General features: G+C 38.4%; 1 protein-coding gene and 1 long non-coding RNA gene across 3 annotated transcripts; one reads left to right on the top strand and one right to left on the bottom strand.

The window, feature by feature from the left end:
- The first annotated feature begins 39 nt into the window (after window positions 1-39).
- On the top strand, window positions 40-20,181 carry LOC146645455 (uncharacterized). Of its 2 annotated transcripts, XR_014909145.1 has the most exons (4): window positions 41-66; window positions 8,337-8,428; window positions 18,211-18,321; window positions 18,462-20,181. It is a non-coding gene; the product is annotated as an uncharacterized LOC146645455 (long non-coding RNA). The 2 variants fall into 2 exon arrangements; XR_014909144.1 differs by lacking the exon at window positions 8,337-8,428 and having other exon boundaries at window positions 40-66.
- Window positions 1,397-3,661, bottom strand: trh (thyrotropin-releasing hormone). Its single transcript, XM_085393905.1, has 3 exons — window positions 3,564-3,661; window positions 2,984-3,191; window positions 1,397-2,627 (listed from the first exon to the last, which is right to left on the bottom strand). The coding sequence occupies exons 2-3, from the start codon at window positions 3,171-3,173 to the stop codon at window positions 2,005-2,007; spliced, it is 813 nt and encodes a 270-aa protein (XP_085250031.1). The 5' UTR covers window positions 3,174-3,191; window positions 3,564-3,661; the 3' UTR covers window positions 1,397-2,004.
- Window positions 20,182-20,404: the final 223 nt, after the last annotated feature.

Here is a 20,404-nt window from a genome sequence, read left to right as displayed (position 1 = left end):
TGGAAGGAGAGGAGGGACAAAACTTGATTTTGCGGTTGGCGCTCCATCAGGAAAGTTCTCCGCAATGTAAGTACATATTTATTATATCCAACTTTTGGTTGTCTGTATTTTGTGCAAACCTGCACTGCTACCGTAAACAAACCATTTTTTAACTCTAACAACAGTTTGTCATTCCCGATGGAGGGTGATGGGAAAAATTCAAGGCTGGATAACTAAGGGTGTGTTTTTTGTGGTTGGGATGTGTGGTTGGGTTTGGCCAGCTTCATTATCTGCAACTACGAGCCTTAAGGTGAATCCAGCTGTACTGTGTAACCCTAGAACCTTTATTTGATCCAGTTTCAGTTTGTATAAGCTACAGGTCCCTAGTTTTATCCTACAGCATTTTTTCACTCGTTAAAACACAGTTTAAAGGATTCTTGGAGTGTGCACTTAGCTGACTGGCATTTATTGACAAGAGGGTACGAAGCAATCCACGGAGAATAGGTGAATAGTATGGACTCCCATCTCAGTTTCGACCTGTCTCATGGGCTTCACAAAATGATATATTGTGCAAATATTAATTTTTGATTTTCTTTTTCAAGAGAACATTCTTTAATATTCTTTTTAAGCATTTATAACTTTTAAAAAAAATAAATAATAATTTATTTAGTTAAATTACTTATTATCACTGTTGGCACCAAGAGCACAGCCTGTCCTGGTGGCTCACAAGCCGTTTTATTGGAAGGGCTCATAGACAAAAAGTGATGCAAACACTAATAGAATCTATCTATCTATCTATCTATCTATCTATCTATCTATCTATCTATCTATCTATCTATCTATCTATCTATCTATCTATCTATCTATCTATCTATCTCTCTCTCTCTCTCTCTCTCTCTCTCTCTCTGTGTGTGTGTGTGTGTGTGTGTGTGTGTGTGTGTGTGTGTGTGTGTGTGTGTGTGTGTGTGTGTGTGTGTGTGTGTGTGTGTGTGTGTGTGGCTCATTATATAATAAACATTATATAATAAACACTTTGCCAGTCCACTGGCACTTCTGCTAGAGTTGTGAGTGTTCGGCGAAACATCTCCAATATTAGGTCTCCATCGTTAACTCACATGCTTGATGAATAATTTGCATATTGATCAGGCTGGTGGACAGCTGCTCCCAAGGCTCTGATGGAATGAGCCTAATTAAGCTGGGGAGTGGATATCTGACACACTCTGTCTGTTACTGAACTGCATAAATCATTCTCTAAGAGGCTTAGGCAGGGTGACTACTTTGGACTACATACTAATTAGGCTTGTGTTGAATCAACAGTTTAATGGTGCACCATGAAGCATTGCATTTGCTGGAACTAAAGCAAACCATACGTTTTTACCAATGCGTTTATTGTCCAACAAAAACATTGGTGGCTGACTTTAAGGCAATGGCAGCTTTTAATTTATAACATTAGCTTCAAATTACGTAAACCATGCAGTAATGTAGAAAAATAAGCAGTGACACAATTTATTTGCTGTGATATTCATTATATTTTACATGAGTAGAAAATAATGAAACGCTAATCGAACAGTGGAGGGAGCTTTTATGTGTAAACATAGACACTTTAATTTGATCTTAACACAAGCTGAACTGACGAGCGCCTGTTGCCTCACAGAGGCAACATCGCTAAAACCATCTGACTAATGTTTTAATCATCTGCCTCAATGTAAGAATAAATAATCTCATGTTATTTATATCGATAGCTATTAAAAGATCAACATATGGCCCCAACCCTTCTGAAAAAACAAAACAAAAACGTCTGTACAGCTAAATAGTTATTCCAAAGTTTGGATGGCAATTACGCATGAGCTCTCCAAGAAAATGTCAGACAAATGGCTTGCGGTAATGTCTCAAATGTCTTCAAAAGAACAAGCGGTGGCACAAAAGGTTTAATGATCTTTTTTTCATTTTTTATAATTCATTGTGGTCATTTAATTTGTACATTTATTTGTTTACAACACAGCGAAATACGCACTCCTGTCTAATCTACTCTCCATCCACTAAATCCTCATCCGGTGCAAACCTTTTACCCGGGTGTTGTCTCTTCTCCTCACCGTGGCCCTTGTTAACGTTGTCTAAAAAGTCGAGCAGCAGGCTGGTCTTGCTGCAGCTCGCAGGGTCCAAAACGTCACACGGACTGTTTGTGCCTAAATCCGGACTCGAGTTATCCCAAAACCGTTTCCCAGGGTGCTGACGCTTTTCCATCTCAGCGAGGTCTTCTTCTCCATCCGCGTCCGCATCCCCGTCACTGTCGCCGTCCTCATCCTCTAGAAGACGCTTACCTGGGTGCTGGCGTTTGGTGTGCAGCACCAGGTAACGCTTGCCTGGGTGTTGCCGTTTTGAAAGTTCACTGAGCAGGAGGATGGGGTTGTCAGAACTGTGACCCGCCGTGGAGCGCTTTCCCGGGTGCTGCCTTTTCTGCAGCTCTAGGAAAGAGTGCGTTTCATCTTCGCGCTTGCCCGGGTGCTGTCTTTTTTGAACATCAAAGTACTGTTCATCCTCGTCCTCTTCTCTCCTTCCTGGATGCTGCCGCTTCTCCAAATCATCACTATATCTCTTACCAGGGTGCTGTCGTTTTGTCACCCATTCTGGCTGAGAGTAATAGCCGTCTGGAAGAAAACAAGAGAGGAAAGTGGCTCTTAAATGTTTCAGAAGTCACTGATAAAAACCCGGTTTCTCTCTACCGCGTGCGCAGATAGTCGACCTGTTTCTTTGATTATTTATTTATTTATTTATTAATTATAAAGGAGACATATTCTCTTGCATTGCCGATGTTAACTGTTTAGCAATTACTTAAACAAAATGTCTCCAAATGATACCTGAAAAGTGCGCACGAAACTGTAAACTACTGAGAATGTGCTGCAACTTTCAGGTACATCTAAGATATACCCGAAGTATCAGTATCGTATGAAATAAGATTTTATGACATTTTCTTAACTCAGAAAATAACATATGTTTTACGCACCATTTCTTCCGTCTTCATCCTGCAGCTTTTTGAGAATGGACCGTAACAGGAGAGTCTCTGCTCTCTCTAAAATAATGTCGTCTATGGTCTTTTGGTCAGTCTCATCCTCAGCAGACATGCTCTGTCCTCCAGACACCATCAAGTTGCAGACCGTTAGAGATGCAAGGATAAGCAGACATGTCGACTTCATGGTAATTTAGTTTTTCGTCTGAAACAGATCACGGCAGATAGGAAATATTAAACAGAAACAATATTAGTCTACTCTGCGCCACCGTATTTAAGTCAATTTTGGGACCAGACGTTTCGTTTTTGAATATAATTTTTTAAGTACAATTTTTATTTTTATTTTTTATCTTGAGAAATCCAGTTTTAGCAAAGCTGCTAACCAAGCCTTTGAGGCTTTGAGATCGCAGCAGCTTTGAAGATTGGTTTTTACAAAGAAATCTAAGAGAACTCTAAAGTCTCACCAAATAAATATGAATAAAACATGATGCATGAGATCTATCCAGATCAATTAAAGAGCAACCCTTAACCAGCAGACATATTTACATTTCCAATGAGATTAGTCTAAAAGCCTCACCTGGTAAAATATTGTCCTTTCCCCAGTTTCTGGCACTACCGGCAGTGATAATAGTTGCTTTCAGTCGCTTGCAGCAGTTGGTGACCTTAGAGGCCAAGTCTAGAGGTATGAGCAGATAACTTTCCGTCCCGGCATTTATACGAAACGGTCACTGTCGTCACACCAACACTGGAGTAATTTTTCAGGATCCTTCGTCCCTATTGATGTCACCAAGTCGTGCGCAACTGGATGTGGTGAATGATCGGCCAATAGGAGCTTTTGCTCGATATATATCTATATCTATGTCTATCTATCTATCTATCTATCTATCTATCTATCTATCTATCTATCTATCTATCTATCTATCTATCTATCTATCTATCTATCTATCTATCTATCTATCCGTCTGTCTGTCTGTCTGTCTGTCTGTGTGTGTGTGTGTGTGTGTGTGTGTGTGTGTGTGTGTGTGTGCAGTGAAATGTAAACAAAAGCAACAACAACAACAACAAACAAACAATGACAGACTGACAGAAGGCAGGATTTATGTGAGATTTATGTGATGAATATGTGAAAAAAAGAACAACTTTATTTTTAAAAGTTGCAAAATTCATTTGAGTGTAATGCACTAGTTTATAATATATATATGTCTCTGTGTGTATTCCGTGCTTTTTTCATTTTATTTTAGTATGTACTGTTTTTACTGCTTCTCTTAGATGATTACATAAACGGTCAGTATCTTATCATAAAATGTGGACATCTCCCATGGTGTGCCAACGAGGGCTGTAGCATGATGTGGGCTAGTCATGCTTTTCTTAAATACCCTTAGGTCATGGGGCTCAGGAGGGTGGGATCACCCCATCTGGTTCTTCTGAGCACATACTGTATAGCCTAATGTGGTTTCTGGTCACGAAGCAGCAGTGCTGAATGTATCAGAGGTGGGTCTAACAAGTTTTACATGGCTGAGTGGGATGTTGACTCACTAAGCAACCAGAACAGGCAGAATGTGAAGTCTTCTGAAGCAGTTTTATTGTTTAATAACCTCTAGATATGTTTTTCCCTTCTCTTTCAACAGAATTAAATGTTACCCAAACCTGATTGTTCCACTCTGCCTGGCACTATCATATATGTAGCTATAGCTCATCAATTGCTTTAGTGTGTGATCTTACAGTATCTAAGGTTCACTAAAGCTATAGGTGGTTTTCACTCATTGCTTCACATTTCAAATCACATTCAGAAAGTGAAAATAGTCCACTTTTTTCTGGTTGTATTAACTGGACCAGAGCTGGCTATACTTAGAGTATTTCCACAGGTGAAAAACCCACAGGTGAACTTTACATATTAATGGGTCATTTCATGCAAATGCAACATCAGCCCTTTTCTCACAGTCAGGTGTCATTTGCAAGTGTTTGAAAACAGCTGCAGACATTTGCTTCCAAAGTTTCTTTCTGTACAAAATAATATCTGCAGTGCTTGAAATTCATATCATTCATATAGCTGACAGGCAAATACAGTTGGGTGCTTTTATAATAGCTGGTCTTGGTTATGAGGGCTTGACTTCAAAGACGTTTTTAAGTAAATTGCTGACAGCAATAACTCTGGATTGTTTATGAAACTATGTATTTCTTCAAGAAAATAGTTATTGTCAGGTAAATTTTGCGCTTGTGCTGCCGTTTTTTATGAGACTTGTCTTGGACTACATTCCAGATCTCATTAAACTACCTGTATAAAACTGCCTGTGTCCATTATGTAGAGTCATATCATTCCATCATCTGGATGAACTCCTCTCCAGTCTCACTCTGTCTGTGATGAATGTCAGCATGAATTGAATTGAGTGTGTAATGCTGTAATTGCCTGCTTTCAGTGTGCTGTCACGTCCAATACTTCAAGCAGGTTTGAAGTCACATGGTTAAAAATAGCAAATCAATTTTAAAATCATTCTTTCCACTGTTTTAATGAGTTTTACCGAAAGTCTAACTTAATTTTTTAATTTTTATCAGTCTCAGTTACATATTTCTGTGACGCTGAAATAATGATATTGTTAGTTCAGTAACAAAATGAGGTTAATGATTGGGTTAAAAGGTTTTAAAAGTGTTCACAGAATGTACAAGCCCACCACTGAAGCTTCTTTCCATGAGCAGTGTAAAGAAGGAAGGATAATTTCCCATAAGGACCAGTCTCTGTCTGATAGTGTGTTCTTACTGCGCTGCTTCAAACTGACACATAAAGTGACAGTAGTACAATTAGGACATGTCTGATCTGTATAGGCACTAGGGCTGAACGATATATTGCATTTGCGATAATATCGCGACATGATCAAGTGCAATTTTCTAACCGCAAAGGCTGCGATTATACTGCGATTATAAGGCTGTCCAAATTACTACCATATCCCAGAATTCATAGCGCGGCCCAGCCAAACTCCAGTTTCCAGCAATGGCGGCCGCTACTAAGTTTTAAAATTACTCATACTAATCTTTCTGGGTCACAAAATAAACTTTTAACATATTTTCAGGCGAGAAAGTAGTTGTGTAAACATCAAATATCTGCTCGGTTTATCAAGATATCCCATATTTGCAAAAGTGCTTCGACGTTTTCAGAGGCGTCTGCTACCCACCAGCTCGACAGCTAGCCGGGAGCTCGAGGGTTACTGATGCGGCCGAGAACGGCACAACTCCCGGCACATCATTTTCAGATCACCGCGGAGTTTCGCTGCTCGGGTTAAACGTAATATATAAGTCACTTAGACAACCTAAAAATGTTATTGTTGGGCTTTTTTCAGTGTTTTGTTTGTTCGTGAGTAAATCGGTTTGGCTGAGATTAAAGTTATTAGATTAGATAAAATAAAACTTTATTAATCCCCCGGGTGGGTTCCTCCTTGGTTTTCACACAGCTGACTAAACGTCAAACAGAAAACTTATTAAACAGAAGTATGAGACAGTCGAGAATTTACACCAGTGTCTGGTTATATTTTAGATAGCAAGAAGCAGACGGCCGAGTTTATTAAACTCCACCGAGACAGCGGTGACGCTAATCAGAACTAGACCGTCCAATTTCACGCCTTTAAATTTTAAAGGCGTGTTTGTGTGTGTGTTTATACAATTGCTATTATGTTTGCACTTTATGTGTAATGTTACTGACTGCAGAGATCAGTAAGATGTGTGTATTTTTTTTTTTATTAGTTTTATTTATTTAATATTATTTTTTAATTGAATGACTGTCTAGTAGTTCACAGATGTCGAAAAACTGAGTGTGGTAAAGCCACTGATTTTGTTTATGTATATTTCTGCAATCTGCACATTGTACTGACTTTCATTTTAATGTTTACACCAGGGTTCCTTGTCAGCACTTTATGCTCAGATGTTTGTAAGCTAAAAATAAACTATTGTGTATGTTCAAATATACTGTTGTGATTGAAGAAGTTAAATAAAAATGTCAGTCATCAATTCATGCATCACCTCATGTCATCATAACAGAGGTCTGTCTTCCAGGAAAGAACAGTTTAAAATTAATGTAATATAGTATTGGCCATACTATATGATGTATTGCTTGTCTTTGTTTAATAATACAGAAGACAAAGACCTTAAAAAATAATCGCATATTGCATCGCAATCGCAATATTGGGGCAAAAAATCGCAATTAGATTATTTTCCATAATCGTTCAGCCCTAATAGGCACCTCCTTACACCTGTCATGTAGTTCCCTCCCTCGTATAATGCTGAGAGGGCAACTACAAGTCTGAAGGAACCAATTAATTGCCCAAGAGTGTACATAGTTGGTTTTTAAGCAGTTTAAAAGGGTGGCATGTGCTTCGATCAGTGAAAGTCTTGTGATTCCACAGAACGTGTTCAGTGAATGTGGTGTCCTCGTGAGTGCAGATGTGAAACAATTAAAGAAGATGGAGTGAATGCTGCAGGTGTAGCGGCATTTAAAATATTCTCCTCTTATCCCTCTTAGACGTGGAATAAAACACAGCGTCCTTTCTTTTCATTCACTCTCATTCATCCTCCACAAACACTTGACACGAAAAACTTTTAGAGGTGGGAAATCACAGCATTAGAATTCTGGGCTGCATTACGTACCTCAGGAGGAGGTGATAGGTTAAGTGTACACCCTGTGCGTTGGGAGAAAATAATAAGACTCATTACCCTCTGCACTGTGTTTGCTCCAGCCTGGTTCGGTTTAGGGTTGTATATAGTCACAATGAACTTCTTCTTCTTGTTAAGAAACTTGATGCATTGCTGTGTGTTGTCCTGATTGTCTATCTGTATTTGGCTGCAGAGATGAGAAACCCCTATCAGATTTATTTTACTATTATTAAAGTATTAAAGTCTGCTTTGAAAAGGTCATACCACAGGACAGTAAAACATAAAACCAGTTAAATTAAATGAAAAAGACATACACCAAAGTGTAAATTTATATATTTTGCTGCCATTTACGCAAAATATATTTCATGTATAGATGACTTTTTATTCTCAAGTTGACAGTTACTAAAGGGAAACTCCCCAAGGCAGCCAATGAGTCAGCATAAGAAAAATAAGGGTGTGGAGCAGAAGGAAGAAGTGCAGTAATCCAGTATGCTTTCACAATAAGTAAAAGGACAAAAGGCTGGGTATAAACTAAGGAAGTATATACAATCTGTAACACTATGGCTTATTGTTCAGTCTGAGATTTTTGATTATTATATGTTATACAAAGTTTGTTTTACCACAGCCAATTAATAACCAGTTATAACACTGATTATTCAGGATGATTAAGTTCAGTAAAGCTAGACTGAGTTTACTTTGTTTTGTAAAACAGAACCCAGCTCCTGTTGTGTGTCTTCAGTGTGCAGATCAGGAGAGTCTTTTTCATGAGTCGACTTGGTGTCTGTTTGGAAGTCAACATTTATGGTAAAGGAAAACAAACACACACACTCAGATCATGTATACTGCAATATACCATCATGAATACTGCACACAGAGCCCCTAGACAAATACTGCTCACATTCACTTAAATTGCTTCACCTGCTATCTCCTGAGATCCAAATTTTCAATAATGGGTTTTCATTGACGCAAATTTCTTTCAGCAGGGTGATTTATCAAGTGTTAGGCTGACCGTGATATCATCCAGCAGGATGTGATCTGTATTTAGATCATCACGTGTATTTTTTTGGACCTACTGAGCGGTGAGACAAGAGTAAAAAAAGAATCTGCTACAAATGAGCATAAATATATAAAACAGACATGTCTAACTGTCGGCTCTGATTTCCTCAGGCACGCTAAACAAAGCAGTGACTTTAAAATGAAGCACTCGTATTTCACCGTTATTTTAAAAACCTGTGAAAAAGCAACATTAAGATTCCTTTTGAGTCATCTTTCTGAAAATCTAACATTCACGGTGCTTTGTTTTCTGGTTGAATGACACCATCTTCAAAGTAATTTGCAAAATAGTGCAAATATTAGTTTCTTTATTTGAGATTTTTTAGTCAGGCATCTCAACAAGGAAGCCCAAATCACACACTTTTACATCTAAGTGATAATGCCCATGTTATTATTGTGTGACAATCTGCATAGGGAGGACTTGGCAGTGGATGTGGGGACAACAATACATTGTTCAGATTGAATTTTAGATCATTACATCTTAGTAAGCCATTACCTATGTTTTCTAATTATTTGTCATGGTAACAGAAAAAAATCTCAATTTTTTGTTATTAATGAAGTGTTTACATTTATTGGGTGCCTTTAATGACATAAAACAGTCAGCACCAGAACCCTGAATAGGTCATGGTTGATTTAATCAGGAGTTAAGATTGTAACATTTGAGGAATAAGCTTTTAAATGTTTTGTCTTTGAGGAATCAGAGAAGTAGCAGAAGTAGAAGCTGACAGTGATCTATAACATATAACTGGTATCGGCCTTATGTTGTCCAATATGCACCAATACTAAAGCATTTTTTCTTCATAGATGATAATGCAGAATAAGACAGTTGCTGTCATTAGGAAATGGTGTCAATACATAGGAGTTAAGCAGACAGGGGTACAGATTTAGGCTGTTGTTCATAAGTTAATGACCAGATTGTGGGAAAACATGCTGTCAACTTCAGAAATAATGACCAGATTATTTCCTATCTGTCACTCTGTTATCTTAAATGCTTATCCAGTTCAGCATAGCCTGAGGGGCTGGAGCTTATCCTAGCTGTCACTGGGCAAAAGTTGGGCTGTAACCTGTACAGGCCGCCAGTCAGGGTTAACACATAGAGACAGACAAACAGTCACAGTCACACTCAAACCTACAGCTGATTTAGAATCATTAATTAACACAACATGTATGTTTCTGAACTGTAGAAAGAAGCCAGAATAACCAAAGAGAAACCATGTACGCACAGGGAGAACAAGCAGCATTGGTATCAAAACTCCAGCTTCAGTTAACAAAAGGGATAGGGATAAGGCGATTAAAAATGCTGGTTGAGTAACTGGCTTGACACTTGACTTGGCACAGACAGCGTTGGAGGAAAGAAGCAGAAGACTGAGGTCTGAACATATTTCACTTGAAAGGTCAGCTGAGTGACCAGTTCAAGATGCTGAGATACTCCACTGAACATTTTAGAGGCTCCAGTGGGCTTACAGCTTCTGATTTGTGTAATTTTAGCTACAGTACCCATGTGAAACCAAAATATCAAAATATCTACCTCGGGAGCTAATATCGTTTTCTGAACATATCTTAAAGGTTAATAAAAAATGATAGGACAACAGGAAGACATATATTGACACACGGTGAATGGTGCTCTTCTCTTAGAGACTTTGAAAAGCTGTATAAATATGTACCATTTCTTTTAGGATGAAGTAGGGCTGTGCGATATGACCAAAATCTCATATCCCGATATAAGAATTCTATCGTCTGATAACGATATAAATCACAAAAATGTAACATTTTCTGTAAATTCTGTGAATCTCGGGCAGCTCGACTTGCGGGAAGTGTTTCCAGCTGCGCGTCATGTAGCTGGAGTCGAGTGTTTTAACCGATGCATGAAACGATACATTTTTAGACACAAGTTGTCTTTGTGAGTATTTATTACACGGCGTGCTGCGGGGAAAAGCCTGTTCTAACGTTTGAGTCTAAGGTCTATTATTTAGCACCTGGCGGCTCTTTTTTACTTCTCATCCGTAAATAATCTGCTCTTTCACGTGATTCAGTTTATTGTGAAAAGTCTCAACAGGATCTTGAGCTTTATTGTGAAAGGTTTATGTGGAACATAAACAAGCAGACACGCGATGGTGTTACGTTGTTGCTAACCACAACGCATAAAAACAGGCGCTTGTTCGTCTGTAGTGTGGTTATATTAAATATAAGAGAAAGAGAGAACTTTAAGAAATTAATATAGCCACTACAGTGACCATCAAAACGATGAAAAAATATTGCCGTAAACAGTTTATTTTGCGACACCACGAAACAAACGATAGCGTAAAATGAAATGATAGACGTTTTTATATCGTCATCCGATATATATCGTTATATCGATCAGCCCTAGGATGAAGCGTGTATCAATCTAGAAAAGGAGAGCCAGTGAAAAAGTTTCCAGAAAGTTCCAGAAAGGAGAGAGTGGGTCTGTTGACAGGTGAAGTCCAACACCTCACTGCCAATGGATAGTCGAGAAGAAAGCAGCCAGAGGTGGCGAGTAAAAATACAAGACGTCTGACTCTGACACCAAGGGCGTGTTAGGAGCGCTTGAGACAAGCACAATGAAGACAGACAACAGCAAACAGAGACACTAACAAATAAATAAACAATTCGTGTGTGGACGGCATGAAAACCCTGTCCCCCAAAAGTGACAGTGGCCTGACAGAGGTCACTGTGGCAGGGAATGAGTGACAGCTTCACAGGGTGTGCTGCTGGTGAAAGTGAATGTGTGGAAGAGGAGTGTGTCACAGGTCAGGAACACAGACCAGCTTTCGTAACCAGCTCGCCTTGCATGTTAATGTCACGCGGGAATATCATCACATTCACTCAAGGCGACTTATCACTCGTACTATTACTGTTTAACAGATTCACTTTGGAGTTCATTTAAAGACGGGCCAGAGCTGACGGTCTGCCTGCCATGCTCCATCACAGAGCTGTGCCAGTTGAATTGGTGAATTATCTTTGACTTACAGTCATTTTCAGGAAGTAAGACGGTGTTCATGGAGAAAGTGCTCAAAGTAAATACAAAAATGGGATCTTAAAGCCCTACCACAGTGGGTGATTTTACAGCAGCGCCCAGCAGCTGTTCAAGACCTTGATCAATCACAGTGATGACAACCCTGCAGCTATGAAATGGCTGTAGAGGGGGCTGTGGCATCAGCTGAAACAGTGTTTATTGCATAGCTAAGCTGTGCCATCTACACTGTGGACAGAGTGATAAATGTACACGTGTGAGGATCCAGAAAAGAATCTTTTAATTAAGGCGATGTTACGGTATTGGAATAAAAGTGAAGCACACATCTTCACATCAAGCCTATTTAACTTTCATGCACATATTTACAAAAGTTTTCCCATTTCCCACAAGTGCCAAATCTAAAGGTAATACTCACGAGAGCCGCTGGTGTGTCACAGAATTTTTAGTTTGCCATTCTGTGGCTAGGAATTTCAAATCATTACTCAAACTCTGAAAGCTGGGGTTGTTTCTGTTCCTATATTGACTGCTGCCTTATTTCCTCATTTTTCATTGCACTGAACAGTTAGTCTGAAGTCACAATATGCACAGACATCACACTCCAACACACACACACACACACACACACACACACACACACACACACACACACACACACACACACACACACACACACACACACACACACACACACACAGGAGGAGAGAGCAGGATGACTTTGCATTATTTATTTTCAAATTTCATCTCTGTCTTTAGCTGTGTGTCTGCAGCCTTGAGAATCCTATTATCTCTCAATAACCTGTGAGGCGCCTGTGTGTTTCTTCAGCGGGAGACTGTGATTAGTGCACTACTACCACATGCTCCAGCTCACTTATCACTGTGCTCGCTCTCTTCTCCTGAGTGTCTATCCCCCCTCGTCTTTTCTCCCCTCTGCCTCAGTCAGGTAGTGTCTGGGACCAGTTGTAATCGTGCTAGATTGAGCTGATCTTTCAGTCTCACGCCTGGCTCGATTGCAAATGTGACGTTTTAAATATTTAGTATTTCAAGAGTTATGAAAGCGAAAATATTTCTGGGAAAAAAATGAATAGAATGATAACAGCACTAAAGAGAAGATATATATCGTTTTTCTTTGTAACTCAGTCCTTAAAGTGAAATACAGTTGAATAAAAAAATATCAGGGTGCTTATAGCTTTAAAACCTTGCTAAGAGTGGAGTATATTTTCTTAATAGCAGAACTTGGGTCTATTTGATCATGATTTCTTCTGCTGAGGTAGATTGCTTTACGAACATTAGCTGATAAGATTCAAACAGAAACAAATGGCTTATTTGGTTGAGCTGTTTTTACTCCTCTAATGTAAAAGGCTGATGGGGTATTGCTGTAACCCCACCGGGCAGCCATTGAGCACGCTTAAGTTTGTGAATGCAATTACTAGAGAAGGAAGTGTAGAATTTTCAAAATGATATCACAGGTGTATGTATTCACTATTTTTACTAAATCTTGTATGAGTTTAAGTCTCAGTGCTACATTTTGATGGTAGGATCAGAGTTTGGCCTAAACAACATTTAACCACAGATTGTCCTGGCTCAGCTGTTCAAATATCTGAGAATATAACTGTTTCAAGCACATTGTTGAATCTGTGCTATGAAAAATTATGGCAGTACTATAAAGTGTCCAGTGAGTGGACACTTTATAGTACCCACCTTTATAATACATGACTATTTGTATTTCAAAGGGGCCTTGCAATGACCAAATATTCAATTCACTTCCATTCAGTTCATTTCAATTTTATTTACACAGCGCCAAATCACAGCAACAGTTGTCTCAAGGTGCTTTGTAAGGTGAAGACCCTACAATAATACAAAGAAAACAGAAAACCCCAATAATCGTATGAGCTATGAGCAAGCGCTTTGGTAACAGTGGGAAGGAAAAAATCCCTTTTAACAGGAAGAAACCTTCAGCAGAACTAGGCTCAGGGAGGGGTGAGCATCTGCCACGACCCGTTGGGATAAGGGAATAAGACGGGACAAAAGACATGCTGTGGAAGAGAGCCAGAGATTAATAGTAAGTCATGATTAAATGCAGAGAGGTGTATAGACACATAGTGAGTAAGGTGACTGATGAAGAAACACTCAATGCATCATGGGAATGACCCAGCAGCCTAGACCATTTCAGTGTAACTAAGGGAGGATTCAGGGTCACTTTAACTATATGCTTTAGCAAAAAGGAACGTTTTAAGTCTAATCTTAAAATTAAAAATGCTGTTTGTCTCCCAAATCCAATATGGAAACTGGTTGACACCCAAATTGCATTTCCTCTTTACTGAACTTAATATCTTTATTTTATTTTTTAATTTTACATCTGGCCTTAATAGCACAGTGATGCAGACTGCTACCAAACATATACAGAAAAAGTTACTATCATCCCAGGAAGCATACTCCCCTTGAGGCCCATCTGAAGCCACTGTGGGCAGATGCATAGTGTGGACAGCCCACTGTGGTCCCCAGTACCAGTGTGAAACAAAGGACACATGGGCCCAAATGAGGCAGTCCTTAGTATGGCCTGACTGTGGGCTGCCCACTCTAACAAGAGACAGGTTCACAGTGGTTCCCCTCCAATCCTATCAAATAAGTTAGTCTGTCTTAGAAAATGCAATATGGCCTGATAACTTTCACTTCTGAGTTCGTTTGCAGAATATATCAATAAGATCCAGTTTAACTTCCATTTTACTGAGCTTGTGAATCATTCGCTGTCTCTCAGACTCACATTTCTCACAGTGTAATAAAGCATTTTCTGTAGTTTCATCTTACAATAGCTACATTTCCTGTATGATATTTCCTTATATATATATATATATATATATATATATATATATATATATATATATATATATATATATATATATATATATATATATATATATATATATATATATATATATATATATATATATATATATATATAATGTGCCGTTTGGGACCCACACGGTATAAAAATGTGGGTTTCCCTGCATGGACATGTGTGCTGGGACAGCCTGGCTGGACTTTTAAAAAAATTTTTTAACATTCATAAATGTTAATTGTATCAATACCAAGATGGTGATATTTTGTTGTGGTTGCCATCTTGATGAACCCCAAGAAGAAACACTTAGTTTAAGTAATAAAACCAGTCACAGGTGAAATAAATAACTCTGTTCATTTCACTACAACGTTAGACCAGATTTTTCTTCTAAAAGTGACTCTACGTACCTTTTCTGCAGTGTCATAGTTTCAGATTCAAAGGCTCCTGGTATCAAATCTTAAGATATATCCTCTCATTAAATTTCCACATACAGCTCAGAGATTTTATGTCACTTAGTTGTATTTTCAGCCCGCTGTGGTCCTCGTGGCAAAGTGGAAATGTATGAAGATGAAACAGAATAGCGATGTGCTTCCCTTGTATCATTATCTGTATGTGTACTGAGCTGTAACTGAGAGGTGTTTAGCTGTAACATGCAAACCATTCATCTTCTGTAGGTAACAGAGGGGGATTGCAGACACACCGCAGAGTCCATCTCCAGTATCTCCCCCAAAGATCCTTCAGTGTAGTTAATCTAATTGGGAGAAATGGTAGGCAGCCACAAAGCATATTAAAAGTATATTTATCACCAGATGTAAATGCCACAACATGCAAATGCCGTTATCTTCCTCACTGTCATTTCCCCCTACGCAGAATGGAGCACTTATGTCAAATTTATTGCACGCGCACTAAGAAAAATGCTCCCACTGGGTTTTTAGAAATGGCTCATCAGAAGCTCAATGGAGCTTTAAAATATTTTGTTTCTAGAAATACTGGAAACCGCATATCTTGGCATCACATTTTCATCTTTCAGTCTGTTTTCTGCCCTTTAGTAAAATGGCCTAGATGCTCAAGTGAAATTGAGCAATAAAATAGAAAGCAAAAGAAAACCTATTTGATGGGGAAAAACAGTCAATAAAACCATGCTCTCTTAATTTGCTCTACTGCTGTCACACCTCTAAAGTAACTACCCACTAGTTGCTGTTACAGCTAAGCCTACGACACTACTCAACATTAATTTTTCAATGCTTCTTATGGGTGAGCGTGCTAATAACATCATCAGTATGGATGGTAAGTTTAGATACACTGTTCCAAAAACTAGTAAAGTCAAATTATTTTACTGTGTATTTTACAGTTGTGTACTGTTTTTCTAGAATATCATTACATTTACATAAGTAACACTGTGATCTGACACGTCAAATGTAAAATAACATAACATCACTGTAAATGTAATAAAACACAATTTACTTGTTTGTTAAATATATTTTGTTGTACATATGCATATTTAGATTGTAAAAATACATTCAGAAATGTCTCCCATCATGCCTTGGGACATGTGCTGCTGTTTAGATGTTCTTGCTTTATTGTTTATGGTTACGTTACTTTTAACTGTTATCTTGAATGTTGTGTTTACGCCGTGGTGCAGCGTCACTGACAGTTGTTGTTTTGTAGAGAGAGTGCTGTACCATGAATGACTTCTGTTGTGCTGTTGTTGAACCTTGAGGCACATTGTAACACTGGCAAGTGTTTTAATAAAGAGCTCCCCCTGCCAGCTTGGGGTTGAATAATAAGCTCAATCTCTCTCTGTGAGCTTCTTTGTTAAGATTTCTCTGCATGCCACAATGTAAAATATTGCACGGACACGCTGTGCTAATTATATGTTTTGAAAAAGAAATGTAGAGGTAGGAATTGCAATTGATATAAATAACATGACGCTAAGCATCGGCCAATGAATGTCAACTAACAACAAGGTATGGCTGTGACCGTAGGAAAAAACCCTAATATGAATGTATTTTACTGTGTATTTTACAGTAATGTTCTGTTCTTCTAGAATATCATTAAAGTTACGTAAATAGACTTTGACTTCACATTTTGAATGTAAATTAACGTTAAATCACTGTAATGTAATACAACATAATTGTCATGATTATTAAATGTATCTGTCTGTACATATGCATATTTAGATTGTTAAAATACATTCACAAATGTATCATGATTTCACAAATATCTGTCCGTTATTTGAAAGATTGAACTGTTGAATTCAAATGTAATGCTATGGAAAAGTATATAACATGATCCCTATAAGCTTGTGTTACATCACATAAGTATTATTATCATTGCTAGTTAGGGCGTTCGTGGCTCAAGAGTTGGCAGTTCGCCTTGTGATCAGAAGATTGCCGGTTCGGGCCCTGGCTCGGACACTCTCCGTCGTTGTGTCCGTGGTCAAGACTCTTCACCTACTGCCTACTAGTAATGGCCAAAGGGGCCGATGGTGCGATATGGCAGCCTCGCCTCTGTCAGTCTGTCCCAGGGCATGCAATCAATTATTATTTAAACTAACTGCTAACTGTATATTTCTGTACATTTACGTATTATGATTCATATTTCCACATTCAGTGACCTTGTTTATAGGTAATTTCATTGTTTGATCACGTAAAAATGTTCCTAATTTAATGTCTAAAAGCACTTGGAAAAGGCAGAATCCCATGTCAAATTAGCGCAACAAACTCTATTTTCATTATTGAAAATAACTGTATTTTTATGGGACAGTTATTTTCTGTTATTTTACGGTCGTATTTTGGCGCCCCAGCTGCCGGAACATTACCGTTGTTTTAGGATGTGTTTTTTAACAGTGTAGATTTCCACGTGTATCCCCAGGCACGTTATTGTGCCTTTCACTTGTATCCTAATCAAATACAGTAATTTTTCCATCCTATGGGAAAATATTTTTAACAAATATGCATTAGCAAACATGGATAGTCATACTGTTCTTATGCAGGACTATTTGAAATGTAATAAGCATTCTTTAGAGAACAAAGATAGCTACCCGCTTCGTGCAAAAGTCAGTCAGTTGCAAGAAGTCTAATTTTAATTACCCACTTGTAAAATACCAACCAAAAAATGAAAGAAAACAATTAAAATCTGGATGTTTATTAGGCCGTAGCATAACCCCCGATTTCTTCTTTTCCTCGTTGGATTTACCAGTGTGCTTAGGATCACCAAGAGGTTCACTTCCTGATCATCTTCAAGTCCTCGACAGATGGCTTCACATAATGTTTAAAACACTTCTTGGTATCATGCTGAAATTATTGCTGAATTAAGCCCTGCAAGCTGTTCATTCCCTGAAGACGTTGAGCAAATACCAAAACATAACATGTCCAATCCAGTGCTTTTCAGCTGGTATGACGTTCCTGCCCCGAAAAGCTGCCTTTGGACTATAAACATGTCGGTGACTGTGGCTAAGAAATTTTCTCTTTACTGTTGCTATACATATTAATTAAAGCATTTTCTGCATGTTTATTAGTAAACCTGTAATTTTTCTTTGATATTTGTTGGACAGGAAAGGCCTGTTCCTGGCATGTCTCTCATGCAAGAAAAATATGTGCATTCTGTTTCTGATTGCAGTGACATGCACTGTTGACAATATTAATGTGATGGTCTCCTCTCTGTGTGTGCTCACACATTTGTAATTCTGCTTGTGTGTTTCAGAGGCAGCGCCTTCTCCCGGCTCTTTCTCCTGCCCTCTCTTTGCTCCTGGAAGCAGTTCAGTAATCACTCACCTGTGTGCAATCGAATGTTTTTAGTCACTCACTAGTTAAGGTGAGTTCTATTTAAGAGCTCCCTCAGTTGCTGCATCTATTGTGGTAGTGTAGATCTGTTCCTGGTGTTTTGGGGTTTTTTGAGTTTGTAAAAAAAGTCAGTTTTTTACCTTTTGACTTACCTGAATCTGCTCTTTGCAGATGACTCCGGTCATGGTGGATATGTGGGGAGAAACGTGTTTGGAAAAATGGAAGTCTGTGGAGAGGAAGAGACTCAGCGAGGGAAAGCTGTGTAGAAACAGACTTGTTATTCATCTATGCTTCCCGCCCAGAAAGAAGACATTCAAACAGTTTTCTAGTTGCAGTTCAATCTTTATTGCCTGTGAAAACATCTGTGTGCAAACAAAATCCGTTGAACTTTTATTTTTGTATTCTAAGTCTAATTGTCGGTTCATGACAACTGAACTTTGTTTCCATGCCCAGTGACAAGTGCAAAACATTCATATTGTGCACAACAACAGTAATTATTGCATTATTACTGTGTGATTTATGTATTTATAATATAAAGCAGTCGACATGGGAAAAATGCTATAGAGGATTTTTACCAGTGGAAAGTGAGAATAAAAACAGGCTTTCTGTGGAGTTCCACATTATTGCCACAATTACACTGAACCTGCCACACCTAGGAACTAAACCCCAATATTCTTTCCTTCCCTTTGGGGACTGAATTTGCCATTTTTGAGTTTCCTTTGCCCAAGCCTAAAAGGTGCTGAGTCTTATTTCAACACCTGGTACTGTGCACTAGAAGCCTTGGCAGACATGGTCTAATGAAGCCATGTAGTAGCAGTACTACATTGTCTGCAAAATGTAATGTTATCCAATACTTCATACCATACTGCTATCCTATTATCACTATATTGACCCAGCAGCCTCCAGCTAGGCCTTGATCAAAAACACTGCTATGTGCAGTATTTCCATCTTTCACTCCATAAAGAATTCAACACCAGAAATTCATGGGCCAAGCATTTTGGAACATGTTTTTGCAAGGGATCAGATCATCAAACAAATTTTAATATTAGACAAAGATGACCCAAATAAATACAAAGTAAAATCTGTAAATGATGATTTTGTTGATTAAAGTTTTAAAGCTATCCAAATTCAATCAGCTGTAATTGCTCAAATGTAAATGCTCACTAGACCTAATAACTAGTTGTGTCAGCCCTGGCAGAAAGAACTGCAAAGATTAACAGTAGCTGGCCGTGAGACTTTCACATCACTGTGGAGGAATTTAGTTTTTTTGTGCAGAATTGTTTTAATTCATTCATTTATGAAGAGCCTCTTTAAGCTTAAAGAGGCTCTTTAAATGAAGGCATGACCTAGGTCATGCCTTCATTTGGCTTTTTTGAGTCATTCAGAGGTGGAATTGCTAGTGTGTTTCAGATCATTGTTCTGCTGCATGAATTGTGACCATCATTTTATTTTACGCCAGATGTAATAGTACGCAAACCTTCAAAAAAGTTCAACTTTTTCATTATCAGTCCATAGAGTATTTTCTCATAATTTTTCGTTACATTTTTGGTTTTTTTGGAAAATGTGAGACAAGCAATTGTTCTTTTTGTTCTTTAGCAGTGGTTTTCTCCTTGGAAGTTGCCTATGTATGCTATTTGTTTTGTCTCCTTCTTGAATCGTGAACATGAATGTAACCCTACTTACAGTTTATTATCAAGAATGACCAAACTCCCACTAGGCCAGTATCAGATAATCTAGGATCAGCAGGAGCCCAAGGTATAAACATCGATAGGAGGGACCACACCAGGGTAAACAGTTCACAAGTTGTCATATTTGACATACAGCAGCTGCAAACAAATGTACTGAAAGCAATAAAATAAAATACAAAATATTTGGCCCAAAAACTAAATAAAAGTGCACGCATACAGCTTTATCTGAGTCAAATGTATGAATGAATAATGTCTGGTAACTGATGGATTGTTGGGGCCCATTCAGTTTGTCTAACGTTTGTCCTGCCACACTCAGGTGAAGGAAGAAAGTTTGTAGTCCTGCAGGTATCTGAAGCTTCAATGGGAACTACGGAAAGTCATGTGATCAAGGTCAACTGTAGGGGTCGCTGGGAGCTCAGCGCTGAT

This window comes from Rhamphochromis longiceps, linkage group LG20, assembly GCF_057381845.1.
Source record: "Rhamphochromis longiceps isolate RC_006_pf linkage group LG20, R_longiceps_female_GT1.1, whole genome shotgun sequence".
Classification (NCBI taxonomy): Eukaryota; Metazoa; Chordata; class Actinopteri; order Cichliformes; family Cichlidae; genus Rhamphochromis; species Rhamphochromis longiceps.
This window is presented reverse-complemented; position numbering and strand designations above follow the sequence as displayed.